The sequence below is a fragment of the Balaenoptera physalus genome (genome assembly GCF_965194825.1).
Source record: "Balaenoptera physalus genome assembly, chromosome: 12".
In the NCBI taxonomy this organism is placed as follows: domain Eukaryota; kingdom Metazoa; phylum Chordata; class Mammalia; order Artiodactyla; family Balaenopteridae; genus Balaenoptera; species Balaenoptera physalus.
In genome coordinates, this window is record NC_138897.1 from 76767725 (window position 1) to 76783168 (window position 15444).

Sequence of the window (15444 nt, forward strand, 5' to 3'; positions counted from 1 at the left end):
GCAGAGCGGGGCCTCTGGGAAGCAGCTGCGCCATCTCCTGCGTGTCTCGCTAGTCTGAGCGCCTCTCCGGGCCCAGTTCAGACCTGCAGGATTCGCCTTTTCACCTCCTCTCAGCACCCAGTCAGTCCCCCCACCCCCGGCTCTCCAGGCCTTTCTCCCAGCCTCTGGGACCATCTGTGTCTCTCACACCCGTGGACTCACTTATACCCCTCGGCTCTACTGCCTCCGAAGCCTGTCCCACAGCTCCTGCTGAGCCAACCTCTAACCTACTCCCTCTCTCATTTCCGCTCTTTCTTTTCCTGCCTCTTGTGTTTGTTCAGCACGTGCTGTTCCAGGCTGCCCGTGCCCTTCCTCCATTTTCCCTGTCTCCACCTCTCTTATCATGGATGCATCACCTGTGTCATCTTCACCTGGAAACAGCTTAGTGTTCCTCGTGGTGTGTGAATGCACGAGGCCGCAGTGCCTGTGGTGCTTCCACGGCACCTGCACAGAGCAGCTCAGCCGTGTGCAGGGTGTGCAGTCAACATAAACGTGGCTGTCAGCGCGACAGATACGCTTGGGCATGGGGAGACCTTGATTCAGGACCGGGCTGAAGAGCCTCGCACTGTTCACACCCATATCACCCAGTCCCCCCATGTACCCGCAGGGGTGCATTACGTCGCTGGAGAGAGAACGCCGTGGCCCAAGCGGACGAAGCAAAGAAAGCCTCTCGAGCAGCAGCTCACTACAGAAGGACCCTGTGCTCCAAGGTGAGCCCTGGCAAGCCAGCTGGTCGCCGGGGGTGGGGGGCCGTGTTCCTGTGAGAGGGTGGTGTGGGGTGGCTCTGGAGGTTTGAACTGAATGAGGAGCCTAGAAAACGAGATGGCTCCCTTCTCCAGTACATACAGCTGTGCCAGCAGGTGGGTTTATTTACTTGTTTATTGTACTGAATTATGAACCAATATCCATTAAAACAAAAGCATGGCATGTAGTGAGTATGAACCAGCTCTTACCAGAACCAGTATTTCCCACACACGTGGAATTTTCCGCTGGAACAAGTCGTGTAAGTTACCACACCTCTGTCCCTTTGTGTCGGCACAGGATGCTTGGGTGCCCCTCTTCCCCCATCCTGCTCCTCGGCCTCGCGGGATTCGTGGCTGTGCGGGGTTTCCGTAGAGCATCCAGGAATGTGAGGTCATTGGTCATTGTCGCTGGGAAGTGGCCCCAAAATGCCACTTGGTGTGGCCTGGGCCCACGTGCTGGGGGAGGGACATGGCTATGAGGGGACTCAAATGACATGACAGAGGTGGTCCCTGGACTCGGCGGTGTTTTAGAAGAAAGCAGTTCGCTGGGAGCCCCGCACTGGCAGGCCGTGGCTGGTGCTGACAGCTTTGGAGCCTCCACAGATGAGTGTTAATTACACATGGTCAAGGCCCAGTCTGCTCTCAGGAACGCTCCGAGGCCAGCATGTGTGTCCCCTCCCCTGGAAGGACGGTCAGGACTCTGCTTGGCTTCAGGGCTCAGAAGGGAGGAGGCCTTTGTGGGGGGATGGAGTTCGTGACTGTTTGGGGAGCAGGCGCCAGGCGTCCCCTGTGTTCTGCTGCTGTGATTTCGTATGTACCTCATATGTGAAAGTGCATGAAACGTAAGGCTTCCACTTAACAAATAGTAGAATGAAAGCCCACGTGGGGACTTGACTTCTTCGTGGCACGGTATGAAGTTTAGCTCCTCTGGTCCCGTCGCCTGAGATACAGGGCTTCCCGCGAGGGTGTTGGGCATGGTTGCCTGCCATCTGCATGGACGGCGGGCGCTTCCTGGAGCGTGTGTGAGTGCCATACGCCTGGCCTCATTCCATAAGGAGCCGCCTACAGAGCTGGGGTGACCCCGGGGAGTCGGGACATGCCGTGATCACCCCTCTATTCTTCTTCTGCCCCTTAGGTCCTGATCGCGTGGCGGGAGGCAGTGTCAGTGCAGATATACTACCGACAGCAGGAGGGCCAGGCTGTCAGGGACGCCCAGGTGGCGCTGAATAGGGGTAAGCGGGCCCGGAAGCTGAGGAGAGGCCTGTGAAGGACACAGCTTTCTTTATTCTCCCAAGGTGCTTCCCCTCAGTCTCTGTCTCTTTCTCATGTGTATTAGCTTCCTGTTGCTGAGGTAACCAAGGACCACAGACTTTAAAACAACAGAAAATTGTTCTCTGAGTCCAAACTCAGGCGTTGGCAGGGCTGTGCTCCCTCCGAAGGCTCTAGGGGAGGCCCCTTTCCTGCCTTGTCCAGCTTCTGGTGGCTCCCGGCAATCCTTGCTGTTCCTCAGGTTGTAGACAGGTCACTCCAGCCTCGGCCCTGTTGTCACGTGGCTGTCTTCCCTGTGTATCTGTGTCTTTCCTTAGAAGGACACCAGTCATACGGGATTAAGGGCCCGGGCCCAGCCCACTTCAGCTGTCAGTTACTGCACTGCACCAACCCTCTGCCCAAATAACATCAGCTCTGAGGTTCCGGGATGGACGTTAACTTGGTAGGGAGTAACTAACTATTCAGTCCAGTACATCTTCACTTTCTCTTCCCAACTGATTGCCAACTAGTTTATATTAAAATGAAAGGCCAAGGCTTGAGACCTACAGAGAAATGCAGACATGGAGCTGGAACGGGGGACTTGGGGGTTGCCGGGGTGGGGCGCTTGGATGGGAAGGCGGCGGCTGCTTGTCAGGTCAGCCCCGTCGTGTCAGAGTCCGCTTCCTTGCCCGTTTAGGGAGCAGGGACTTGCCTGGTTGGCCCCAGGTAGTCCCGTGACCTGCTGTACAAACAGCCTGGGAAACGGTCCAGATGGAGCCTCTGTTCAAGAGACGCATGGAAACAGAGGCCCCTGGCTCTGTTGCGGGGAGTCTGATGCTCTAAAGAGGCAGCTCCTATTAGAATAAATGAGAAAACAAATGGAAATGGTTTAAATCAGACCGGAGAGAAAACGGACCAAGTTGTTAAATTGGCTTAATAGCATTTGTTCCAGGACAATCCACTTAGGTTTGGTTCTGACTAGTTCTTGTGTTGATGAACACAGATTCTGCTTCCCCCTGAATGGAATCCTGGGGTCCAGAATCCCACACCTGGTCCACCCTCAGCATGCTTCTCTGTGTCCTCAGGCTGCCCCTCGCCCCAGAAACCAGGGCTGTGTTTCTAGTCATTCCCAGGAAAGATGCCGAGGGGCTCAGCCCATCCCTGGTCTCTGCTTGGACCAGAGCTTTGGCACCGGCACTGCGTGGGCATTCCAGTTTGGGTCAGGCGGCCGCGGTGGGGAGGTGACAGGCACAGGACACAGCTAAAGTTTCTTCCCTCCGCTGGCCTGCAGGCGGCAGCTTTCCTTAGACGGGGTGGCAGCACGTGACTGGCCCTGGGCTCGCTGTGTCCATTAGGGCTGGTACAGAGGACTGGGGAGACCATGTGAGAAGACACTGTGTTGTCAGCACACAGCAGATGTGCAGTCAGTACCTGTGGGACCGTGTCTTGGCTTAATTAAGGCCTCTGAGTCTCAGGCACACCTTGGCGGTCGAGGGCTGGGCTAGGTGCTGCAGGAGGACAGAGTCGTGGACACTCATGCTGATCGGTGCTTGAGAGGTGCAGGCAGGGCTGCCTGCTGGCTATGCGACCTCGGGCACGGCCTCCTCTCAGCCTTGGTGTCTCCGTCTGTGGATGGGGATGATAGTACCTGCCTCTGGAGTTGATCATGAGGGTCCAGTGAGGCTAAGATATCCCCGCGTAAAGCAGGACCTGGGAAATTTCAGCACTTAGTGCTAATGCCTCCAAGCTTGTGAACGTGGCTTTCTCTGCCCACCTCGGGCAGGTCCTGGAGGACACCCCATCTTGGCCTCTGTGTCTTGGGGTCAGCCCTCTTCTGTTGTCTCTAAAAGAAACTTCTCTTGGGGCTGAAGAGGAGGAAAAAAATCAGCAGAAGAGAGTGCTTGCTCCCTCAAGAGAGAAGCTGGTGACACAGACGCAATGCAGGATGTGGCCCCTGCCTGCCTGTGGAGCCCGGGCAGGACACAGCCAGCAGACACCTTGCTTCTCCCCAGCCTGTCTCAGGCTGCCTGGGCCTCTGAGCCTCGTTTTCCTCCCTGGAAAATGGGTCCACTGCCTCCCACTCCCTCAGACCCAGGGTCTTCTCGTTCATGTGCCCAGCAGCATTTTGCGGGCAGCTCCGCTGGGGCCCTGGCACACCTGCGGTCGTTGTGCACAGGCTTATGGCTGGGGGCGGGGGGTCCTTGGAGGGCCCAGTGGTAAGCAGCATATCTGGTTCCGATCAGGGTGTGCATAGTCACTGAAGGTGGGTGGCCAGAGCTCTCCTCCCAGAGTGGCTACCGTCCACACGTGGTGTCTCACCGAGTGTGGGCTGACACCCCAGTTCTGTCCCCGCACAGCCTTCTCCACCCTCTAAACTTTCACTGTTGCATAGTCGTCCATATATTGATACTTCCTCCAAAAGAGCAAACTGACTCCGACCCTCCTTAGGCTGTCTCAGGACCTGGTTTCGGCGCTGGAGGGACCGCAGCCGGAGCGCAGCCCAGCAGAGGGTCCAGATGGAGAGGGTGGCGCAGCATTACCGCCGGCAGCTGCTGCTGCAGGCCATGGCCCGGTGGAAGGTGCACCATCTGGGCTGCATCAGGAAGAGGGTGAGGCAGACGGCAACTCCCCGAGTTCCCCTGTGCTGCGGGGCTGTCTGGGCCAGAAGACCGCATCGCGGGGAGGAAAGGTCTTCCCAGAAGCACTTACTGCTTCCGTTGTGGATGCTGGGTGGTTGGAGTCCTGCGGGTGCAAGGCTGCCCTTCTGGGTGTTCAGTGAAGGCTGGGGAAGCCGGCCTCCCGGGTGGAAGACGGCTCAGCAGAGAACCTGGTTCAGTGTGAACCATGCCTGTCAGAACTGGGTGACCTACTGAGGCATCTGGACACGCGTCTGGGGCAGGAGACCCTTGGCTTCAACCAGGATGACTCCTGGTGGTGGGAGGATGGTTCACTTGGGCCTGGAGCCTGCACCGCCCACAGGGGCTCCAGGTGTGGGCACCCGGCTGCACCAGGCACACAGCCCCCTGTGCGTGCTTTGTCTCCAGCTTCTGCAGAGACAGGCTGCCCAGCTCCTGGCCCAGACACTCAGCCGGACCTGCTTCCACCAGTGGAGACAGCAGGTGGGAGCCGTGGAGAAACCCCTTCTCGCTCCCCCTCCTCCTGCTGCCTCCTGAGCCCACCTCTAGCTCATCATTTCTCATACCACCCTCTTCCCAGGGCTCCCCCACCCCCAGCCACCTCCTGGCACCACCAGCTTCCTTCACTTGGAATCTGTTTAAGGCCAAGTCACTTCAGGGCCATGTTTCTACAGTGTCATGTTGAAAACTTGTCAGGGTAATATCCAGAAATTAATAGGAAATGCATTTTAGGTTTTTGCCAAGGCCTTGATAAAACACCCGGTGGGGCTGCGTCCTGCTCAGTGGCCCTTCATGGGCCAGGTCCCTCTCACCCTCAGGCCCGCAGTGCAAGCAGTCCCAGCTTTTCTCCCTGGAGCCCGGCGCACTGCCTCACTGCTCCCGACCCCAGAGCTCCTGGCCTTTGTTCTTCCCAAAAGAGCTTCCTTGACCCCCCACCTCAGGGCAGGCCTGACTAGAGAGGGTCGGAGAGTGCCCGGGGCCATGGGGTCAGGGTGGCCTCCCTAAGGGGGCATTTGCTTTCTGGCCCGTAGCTGGCGGACAGGAGGCGGGAGCAGCAGAACACGGCACGGGCCCTGTGGTTCTGGGCCTTCTCACTACAGGCGAAGGTAATGGGCTCCCCGTCCCAGGAGAGGACCGTGCCCCGGTGGAGGGAGCCTGAGCAGGAGGGCTGGGCCTCACCTCCTCCTCTCCCTGGAGGTGTGGGCTGCGTGGCTGGGCTTCGTGCTGGAGATGAGGAGAAAGAAGGCGCGACAGGAGCGGGCAGTGCAGGCCTACCACCAGCAGCTCCTTCGGGAGGGCGTCACGCGCCTCCTGTGCTTTGCAGCAGGCATGAAGGCCTTCCGGCAGCAGCTGCACGCCCGGCAGCAGGTGCAGGTGGGCCGGGGTCCCCCACCACTCCGTGGGGAGCAGGTAAGCACAGCACGACCTGACCAGAGGCTGGTTGCAGGCGGCCCACAGTCTCCACCGCGTGGTCCGTCGCTGTGCCATGCTCTGGAAACAGAAGGTGCTGGGCCTGGGCAGGGAGCCTCAGCCCCCCACATCCACTGTGCGCAGCAGGAGAGTGACGTTTGAGGGTCCCCTTCCCAGCCACATTGCTGCTGGGGCTGGCGATGCCTCCCTGGAGACCAAGAGGACAACAGCTCCTCGTGGGCTTCGGGGAGCTCTGGACAGCGTGGCATCGGCTGCTGGGGACACCCAACTCCTAGAGCTGTGAGTAGCCCGTCCCTCACCTCTTCCTCCTCGCTTCCACCTGGGGCAAAGCTTGGACGGTACAGGAATGACACTGGGCCCTGAGGGTCATGGCGGAGCCACTTGGAACCCTCTGTACAGGGTCCTGCGCCCCCATTCTTCGGCCCTAACCAAAGGGACCACAGCCTCTGTTCCTCCCAAGCATGGGAGAGAATGTATGGTTCCTTAGCAAAGGAATGGGCCGTTGGGCAGCCCCCCTCCTCCCCCAGACCTGGTAGTCTCCCCACGTCTCCCCTGACAGCCAGGAAACAGGTACCCTCTTGGAAACCCCACTTTTTTTGTGACCTGGCCCCGCCCCACCCCCACATGCTGTGCTGCTGTAGCTGACAAGGGCCCCATCTCTGAGCCTGCTCCAGCCTGGTTGCCTGGGTCAAGTGAGACAGCGTGGGTGGAGCACCCGTCGCCAGCAGGCTCACTGGAATTACCAGAAGTTCAGTAGGGCGCCTGGGGCGGAGCCTTTCCTTCTCTCTTCAGTCTCCCTGTAAGATGGAAGGGGTCTGACTGGATTACCCCACCCCACAGAGGTCTCAGGCTCCGAGCAGCCCCTGGGCAGCCTGGAGGAACAGCCTGTGTTTCTTCCCAGCAATGCTGCCCGCTGGGCAAGAAAGCAACCGCGACGCCCAAGCTTCCTGCTGGAGCCCGTTCAGAGCCAGACGCCCCTGGGGTGTGGCATCCTCGGGGGGCAGGGGTAGGTGGTGTGATTCTGGGGACTTAAAGGCCGGTGGCCCCCCTTCTGTCCTGCTCCTCGGGAGGGTACCATGCCTGACCAGCTCCTGTCTTCCCTCTGCTCAGGCCTGAGGCACTGTGGGAGCATGGCCTAGGCGAGGTCCAGCCAATAGGCCTTGCGCTGACAACACCCTTCCTGGCAAAGGCCCAGACAGCACTGGACCCAAGCAGCCCCCTGCCAAGCGCCCCTGGCCTGAAGCTGCCGCCCACAGCGAGTACAGGCCTGGAGCTGCTGCCCCCTTCTTCCTTCATGCTGCGTGGGGCGGAAGCACACACCTGGGTAAGTCCCCCGGTTACCTGGGGTCCCGTTCTTTGGTCTGGTCTTCGTGCCAGTGCTCTTTTTTGTGCGCTTGGTGCTGTAGCCACAGCAGTACTCATTGCTTCAGGAAGATGCAGGGAGGCCTGTGCAGGGGTCAGTGTCCTAGGGGCACAGCAGGGAACAGCCCCCGAGGCCCATCCCTGCTCGTGACGCTTACATGGTGGTGGAGACAAAAGAAACCCCAGCATGCAGACGGATGGAAGAGACTGCAGATCATGGAGGGTCATACAGGCCCTGGTGATAAGTCTGGACTTTAAGAACAGGAAGTTGTGGAGGATGGTTGGCGGCTGTGCTCGGGTCCAGCAAAGGGTGCTGGCGGCCGGGACTGGGGGGGTGGCTGTGGATGTCATGGGAGGCAGACTAGGTAGGGCTTGCTCTGATGAGTCTGATAAGAGTGAAAGAAGGAATCCTGGATGGCTCCTGGGTTTCTGGCCTGAAAAGCTCAGGGAATGATGAGTTCTTTACTGTGAGAAGGAAGACGGAGGGTGGGAACCCAGCAGCTGAAGCACGATGAGTGTGTCTTGAGCCTGTCAGATTTGAGGTAATGCAACAGATTCAGCCTGGCCTTCAGGAACAAGGTCAGGGCTGGAGATCAAAGTTGACAATTCGCAGCACAGGTTGAAGGTAAAGAACCGATGGGGTCATGGGGAGGAGTGGGGCCGAGACTCTGGGGCCTGTGACGTAGGAGTCAAGAAGTTCGGGCAAGGAGGTGAGGAAGCACGAGTGTGCAGTGGGCTTGGGCCCCCCAAGGAGCTGGTGCCTGACGAGCTGCGACCTAAGTGGGGGTGGGGAGAGGCTGGGGGATGGGAGAGTGTCCACTCCCACCAGAGGACATTGTCACCGGGAGGGAAGGGAGGAGGGTTGTAGCTGTGGTTGGACAAGAACAGTTGCCACTGAAATGCACGGTCATTGCAGGAGGGGGTGTGAAAGGTCAGTAAGGCTGGAAACAGCTGCTTGGGTGGTCGTGGGACTCTATTGGTGTCAGGTGCTGAATGAAGGGGCAGGACCAGGTGAGCTGGCTGCGGCAGGGGCAGGTGTGGGGAACCCCAGCTCCCCACTTTTCTCCCGCTTCCCTGCTCAGTGTTCATCCTTCCTTTACAGCCATCAGCCCGGGCGACGATACCTGGGCTTTCATCCCAGGCCCCTTCATCCCTGGCCAGTGTCCCCAACCCCCGTCTGCTCCTTCCTGGGGACTTCACAGGCACCAGGCCTGGGCCTGGCTCTGACACTGCAGGTGTGTACCTGGGGCCTGTCAGTGCCTCAAGTGCTCAGGTCACTCCCGGCACCTGGAATCCCTGGGTTCAGCCTGGGCCCAGACGGGAGGATGGTCAAGATCAAGCTTATTCTCCTATTGCCACTGGCCACATGGACCTGGAGGCCGAGCTTGAGGGCATCCAGCAGCAACTGCAGGACTACCAGACCACGAAGCAGAACCTCAGGTGAGACCCAGAAACCCACCTGGCACCCATCCATGGGGAATGGGGGGAGCTGTCTGCCCAGTGATGGCCCCTGCATGCAGGCGGCACCTCTCCCCTTCCATCCTGCTCAGGAAGGCCCAGGTTGGCCTTACCTTCAGGAAAAGCTGAGCAAAACTTTACACCTGTGTCTTGTGGAAGCCGGTGGTCTACCGGGCGAGTGTGACTGACGCGGGATGATGCAGTGAGCTGCCCTGCTTTGTCTGGGTCCACAGCCCACGTACCCCACGCCCAGGCCTGGGACCCTCAATGTGAGCAGCAACCTTAATCAGAGGGAAGCGGGCAGGTCCCACGTGGCCAGTTCTGCGCAGGGAAGAGCACAGAGGGCGTTTCTGCCTGATGGTGGAACAGGAGCCCTTCTCCCTCCACCCACACCAGAAGTGTGGTGGGCCTCTGCCTGGGGCCAAGCCAGGCAGCAGGTGCGTTACTCCCTCAGGTCCTGCCAACGGCAAGCAAGCAGCCTGCGGCAGTGGCTGGAGCTGAGCCAGGAGGAGCCCAGGCCGGATGAGCAGGAGGCGGAGCAGCAGGTTCAGGAAGAGCTGCAGGAGGTGAGACCTTGGGCAGCCCCGGGAACGGCTCCCAGTCGGGGCTTCCTCTCAGCCTGCCCCCCCAACCTCCCCAGGTGGAAGCGCAGATCCAGCAGCTGGCCTCCAAATTGCAGGCCCAGCACCAGCCCATCCGCACCTGTATAGCCCGCGTCCATGCCCTGCGGCAGGCTCTGTGCTAGTCACCACCCCACGTCCAGGAACAGAATGCAAAACTGCAGTGAGTTTTTTTATTTCAAAATGTTGCAATTAAATGAATTACTGTTCAGAAGTCTCCCACTTTTCATACAAAAATACTGTGCTACTGATACAGTTGAAAAAGTTCAAATGGCTTCTCCTGCAGGAGAAATTCACAGCATCCCCAGGAAACATGAAATCTGGCCCTGTCCCCACAATCAGTGGCTCCCTAAGGACTGCGTACCTGTTGCCTGGGGGATGGGTTTTCTAGGCACTGACATTCTCCCCTCCCCCACACATCAAATACACCACCAAGGTTCCTCTGCCTCCGACGTAAGCCCCTGATCAACAGCAGCAACTTTTCTGTATTTTACGTAGGTCTGGATACAGGGAGGGGACCCAAGCTCTCCCCTGGCCCCAGCTGGGCCACCACCAGCTAGCTGCCTGCCCCTTTTGCTTTGGACACCACTGAGGGGGTTTGGTAATGGGTCCTGCCTACTGGAAAGAGGACCTGCCAGCTCCGGAAGGTCACTCATCGGGGCCTGCAATGCACCGAGCCATTAGTGACCACCCTCGGAAGTTGATGGCAGAGTTGGAGGTGATGCATTCAGCCACAAGTGCAAAGAGAGAAGACAGCTTTTCCCAACAAGCAGGGTGGGGTGAATTTGGGAGCAGCTGCATTAAGGGCCCTGGTCTGGGACCCACAGTCAGTGCCAGGAGGCACCTCACCCCATGCAAGGGAGGCCAAAAAGCAGTGATTGATAGGAGGAGCAGCAAGAAGGTACTTTACCACTTATCTTAAAACGGAAATCAGACCAACTGAATGCTCTGCCAGGCAACGTAGGGTCTCCAGTTTATACAACACATTAGAAAATCTCCAAGAGGGAAATCAGTCGTCCTGGCCTGCACTTTCTCTTCAGGTGGGTAGGGGGAAGATGTAGGTCTAGGACATGAGAGGGGCTCTGACAACCTTGTCTGCACCCTGGACAGCAGGGACAGAAGTCACCCAGGTCCTGCCTGGTCAGACCCGACGGTCCCCTCCCTAGATAGCCTCAGAGGTTCCCCTTGAAAAGACCCTCACATTTCTGTGGAAAAGACCCCTCAGCAGCTGTGGCCATGAAAGAGGCTCTAGAGAGAGCCTAGAGCCTCCCCGAATCGGATTTTCTGTCCCGCTTTCAGCTTGAAGTTGAAGTCCTTGGGGGCCTCGAAGATGAGCACAATGGTGGAGCCCAGGTTGAACTCGCCCAGGTGCTCGCCCTTGCGCATGGGGATGCCCTCCTTGTTGGTGTGCGTCACGAAGCTGAAGTCATTGTAGGAGCCCTTGCTGTACCGTGGGCTGTTTGTGTGCAGGTCCTGTGGGAGGCGGAGGCAGAGCACGTAGACCTTGAACACACCTCTGCCGCTGTCCCAAATCCTGTCCCCCACCCTGCTCAGAAAGGGAGGTCCGGACAGCAGCTCAGGCCATGGACCAGGCCTAACCTGATAGCCCCTGACCAGCTGTGAACTGGGGCCAGAGGGAAATGGAGGATTCAGACCCAACTGTTCACTAGTATGAACGGTGCCACAACACCAAGTCCCCCGGGGGAATGAGGGGCAAACCGACACCAAGAGGGGAAGCCCCGCGGGCACTGGCACCCCTCACACACTTGGCCTCTATCAGCATGCCCCACCCAAGCTCCCCTTGGGTTTCTGCAGAAGCAAAGTGCCAGGCAGGGAAGTTAATTCCCTCCCTCACCAGCCACCTCGAGACGGGTGGGTGTGGGATAAGCAGAGCAGGAGCTCAGGGCCCAGCCCCTCCTCGGGGCAGCTGCTCCGCACAGCCAGGCCTGGTGGGGGACGTGCCCTCCTAGAACTTACAGTCCCGATGGATCTGGCTGCACAGGAGACGGTGCAAGTGGCCCAGCCCTTGGGCTTCTGCAGGATCTGGGCTCTGCTTACCTGGTCAAAGTAGATGCGGATGGAGCCCACGTTGGTGGCCCCCACAGCCGTCAGTGAGAAGAAGCCGTGTTTCCAGTCCCCAGTCAGGACTACCCGCTCATTGTGGCAGAAGAGCTCTTTGATCCAGCGGGCCATGCCGGGGTTCACGGACATCAGGGAGCCTGTGGGGACAGACACTGCCACTCCCTGCCCATCGGGAGGACAAGCCTCCCAGAGCCCAGTGTGTCTACTCTGGGAGGGCCCAAGACCCACTATACCCCCATGTCATTCCAAATGCAGAGAAGGCTGGCCCCCAGGCTGCCCCTGTCACCCATGCCCAGCAGTCACCTCACAGCTTTGGAGCCTGTGTCCCTTGACACCAAGAAGCTGAGGACCTCTCTGAGGCCCCCAGGGGCAGGTCCCACCCACGTGCTGGCCCGGGCCTACCTGGGAAGTGGCGCCGGTGGGAGACAGTCCAGTCAGTGGGGGAATGGAAGCAGTGGTAGTCCCCGGGGGCCAGGTAGATGACGCAATGGTAGAGCTCGTTCCCTTCTCGGGTGACCAGCTGGCTCCTGAAGGAGCCACAGGAGGTGGCTGTGGGGCAGACACGAGCCAGGCGCTCACACAAGCACTTGATACTGCCCAACACGGAGCCTGCATGCAGCCTGGACACTGGCTCCAAGGAGGCCTGAAGCTGCGGGCAGAGTAACTCCTGGTCCACAGGCCTCCCTCCCAGACCCATTCCCATCCCCACCCTCCACCCTCTGACATCCAGCGCAGCCACGCCACAGCACAGCTGCCTGGCCGCCACCAGGCCAGGACCCACCTGGTGGGAAGGGCAGGTCCTCCGCGGGGATGCGAGGGCCCAGGAACGACTCCAGCGAGTAGGTGACCCCCTTCACCTGCTCCACCTCGCAGTTCTTCACCTGCCCGAAGTTGAGGATCTTCCCATCCGATGGGCTGATCTGGAAGGGCCAGGAGAGGTTGGCTGTGGGGGAGGGGAGGGGACAGAGGGCAGGGCCACCTCCTCCTTGGGGTTTGGCCTGGGAGGAGTGCCCACCAGGCCACCTGTTCCTAAAGGCACAGGCAAGAGCTGCCTGTACGGAGGCAGGAGTAGAAGGTGGGGTTGGGCCTCACCACGCTGTGCAGGCCGCACACGGGCCGGGCCTGTGGCTTCAGCTTGCGCCGGAAGAACTCGCTGAGGTTCCGGTAGTGGTGCAGGTCCTCCACGGCGGCCTCCTTCATGTTAACCCCGAAAGTCCAGATGTACAGGCTGTAGACGGGCCTGCGCAACCAGTGCGGCAGCTCCACTTGGTTGAGGCGGCCCCAAGCCCGCGACAGCAAGCGCGTCGGCACCGACTTGTACAGGGCCACCTGCAGGCCGCGGGCAGGCGGGTGAGTCAGCCACACCGTGTGCTCACCCCCCAACCCCCCTCCCCCCCATCAGCCGGTACCCTCTCCCCTCCCCGTGGGCCACCTCCCGAGGCCTGAGCAGCTTGTCCCCACGAGGGCTTTGTGACATGGTTGTCTCTCACCAGGAACCAGACTGAGCTTCCAAATCTCTCACACACAGTACCGGCCAGGCCTGTGACACAGTGACTTACAGCTCAGCTGTCAGCCATTTCCTGCAGAGTTCCCTCAGCGGCTACCCCACTCCCTCCCCAGTCCCCTGGGAGACTGGCCAGCACAGCCTCACTTCTTGAGGTGGGGAGGGGCAAACACAGATCTGACACGGTCACACAGGCTGTGGCGGGCAGTACTGCCTGAGTCCCAGACCAGCACAGAAGGGAGAGACCTCTGGTGCACGGGCAAGCCCACAGCCCAAAGCGCATGTGCTCGTCCCCCACCCCGAAGTTGGGGACTCTCATGCAGACGGGCTGACCACTGACACCTGCGCTCCGAGGGCCTGGACACGCCCGCCGAGCCCGCCTGTCCACACAGCTGTCCCCACCTGGCGCTCCCCCAGGAGGCAGAGGGAACTCGGCCTCTCAGTCGGACCCTCCAGCCAAACTCAGGGCCAGACGACCCAAAAGGGGCAGCCTCTTAAACCTCAGGTGCGTGGGACGTGCTAATTGGTGGCTGCTGCTTGCTGAACACAACCAAGACACCAAGTCCCCAAAGCATAAAAGCAATTCCATTCCAACTTTAAACACCTTTAAAGAGGCAATAAGTTAGCGGCTCCCAGCACTCCCAGCTGACACACGTCCGCAGGGGCGGCCCAGGGCTGCCCTATGACCCCAGGCCTAATGCCCAGTGCCCCATAGGTGCCCCTGAGCTTTCAAGCCCTGGCAACGCCCACCTGGGCTGTCCAAGGGCCTGGGAGCAGGGTTTCCTCCTTGGGGCCAGCTTGCCTGAGAGCCAGGCGCAGCCAGGCCGCTCCCTCACGCAGCCCTGCCCAGGGCTCCTGGGTCCTCAAAGGCATCCTCACCCACAGGGGCCCACACAGGCTCCAGCCTCCCTGAACCACCCTCTGGCGTCCAGAAATTAATTTGGATTCTTCTCAAAATCACCCCTATGCTCTTTTCAGACACCATTTTCTGAATGCCCAATGTGGGTTCTTTCCAGAAGCAGAGTCCCCACATGGCAGAAATGCAGGCAAAGAGAGCAGGCAGTGGACGGTGGGCCGTTACAGTCACCTGTCTGCAGCCCACCCTCTCCACAGGCTCGCCTTCCAACGTGACCCTGCCGGAGCGCTCAGGCCCCACAGCACCACCTCTGATCTGACAAATGTCTCCTCGGTCTCCTGGGCCCCAACCTCAGGCCTGCCTGGGGGGAGGCCAGGCCAGCAGCCCCTGCACACTTACCCTGCTCACGGGTCTCCATCCCACCCGGCTGAGTGGCCTGAGGGCGCCAAGGGGCAGGAGGTAGTAGAGGACCGTCAGGGGCCAGGAGCGCAGTTTCAGGGCGGGTTTGGACATGCAGCTCAGCTGTCCCAGCCTTCGCCTCAGGGCCAGCTGGGGGAAGTACAACCTGCAGGGCACATGTCCGCACACAGCCAGGGTCAGTGGAGGACCGGGGGCCCCACCTCACCCTCTACAAGCTCGCCTCTCGGAGTCGGGCGGCACCGGCCAAACTCCTTCATCCCAACCCCATTCTGAGTTGGGGGCTTGGCTGCCTCTGGTCGGCAGACTCATTTCCCAGTCTCCCCACCTGCCTGTCAGCTGAGACACACAGGGTGAGGCACCTCTCAGATGGAGTAGCTTCTGAACCTGGCAGGGGCCCCGGAGAGGACCTTGGGGCTGAGTGCACCAGGAAGACGGTGCAGAGCCTGCCTTGCGGCCCCCTACCGGCCTGGGGCCAGCTCTGCCCACACAGGCTCCAAGGAGAGCTAGTCTGATCCCCCTTAGCCCCTGGCAGCGCAGGATCTGGGAAAATCTCTTCATGGCTCCAAGCCTCTTATTTCCTCATTTGAGGGATTGGGCCTGACAAGATCACAAAGGAACACACACACAAACACGCACAAGCACTAGTGTGCGTGTACACACACACACACACAACCGCCCCCCCCCCAACAGCTACTGCTCCATCCATCCCCGTGGTCTTTCTGCATCAGGTCAGGTTCTCCAAAACAATCATTGGTGGGGATAAGCTCCCCGCCAACCCTCAGGCCACCTTCCAGGTCTGCTGGGGCCACACACACCTGACCCAGGCCCCTCCTTCCGATAAACATAGGTGGGCCTTCCCCAGACCCCACCAGCTCAAATTCAGCGCATTCAGCCAGGCTCAGGGATGAGCCTTTCCACTGGAACCCTGGCCCTCCTGAGGCATGACGCTGAGGCCCAAGTCGCCTTGCCACATGCCTAGGACCTAGAAAGTGCTCCTGAGGCCCCAGTGTGGCCATCAGGAGACCACACTGCCACCCACTCTGAG

At 59.9% G+C, this 15444-nt stretch overlaps 2 protein-coding genes across 2 annotated transcripts in view; one reads left to right on the forward strand and one right to left on the reverse strand.

Annotated features, from left to right (window-relative positions):
* SFI1 (SFI1 centrin binding protein) overlaps nucleotides 1–9751 on the forward strand; it is a gene marked incomplete at its 5' end in the record, with an annotated part of 72309 nt that extends 62558 nt beyond the window's left edge. The window contains 12 exon segments of the mRNA XM_082416976.1: nucleotides 647–749; nucleotides 1918–2014; nucleotides 4479–4639; nucleotides 5075–5149; nucleotides 5698–5772; nucleotides 5864–6040; nucleotides 6114–6376; nucleotides 6999–7103; nucleotides 7208–7421; nucleotides 8562–8899; nucleotides 9372–9483; nucleotides 9558–9751. Of these exon segments, the coding sequence (XP_082273102.1) occupies nucleotides 647–749; nucleotides 1918–2014; nucleotides 4479–4639; nucleotides 5075–5149; nucleotides 5698–5772; nucleotides 5864–6040; nucleotides 6114–6376; nucleotides 6999–7103; nucleotides 7208–7421; nucleotides 8562–8899; nucleotides 9372–9483; nucleotides 9558–9662 (1825 nt within the window). The 3' untranslated portion in view covers nucleotides 9663–9751.
* PISD (phosphatidylserine decarboxylase) overlaps nucleotides 9689–15444 on the reverse strand; it is a 39712-nt gene continuing 33956 nt past the window's right edge. The window contains 6 exon segments of the mRNA XM_082416984.1: nucleotides 9689–11010; nucleotides 11596–11756; nucleotides 12022–12168; nucleotides 12401–12539; nucleotides 12712–12948; nucleotides 14379–14544. Coding sequence (XP_082273110.1) covers nucleotides 10786–11010; nucleotides 11596–11756; nucleotides 12022–12168; nucleotides 12401–12539; nucleotides 12712–12948; nucleotides 14379–14544 — 1075 coding nt within the window. The 3' untranslated portion in view covers nucleotides 9689–10785.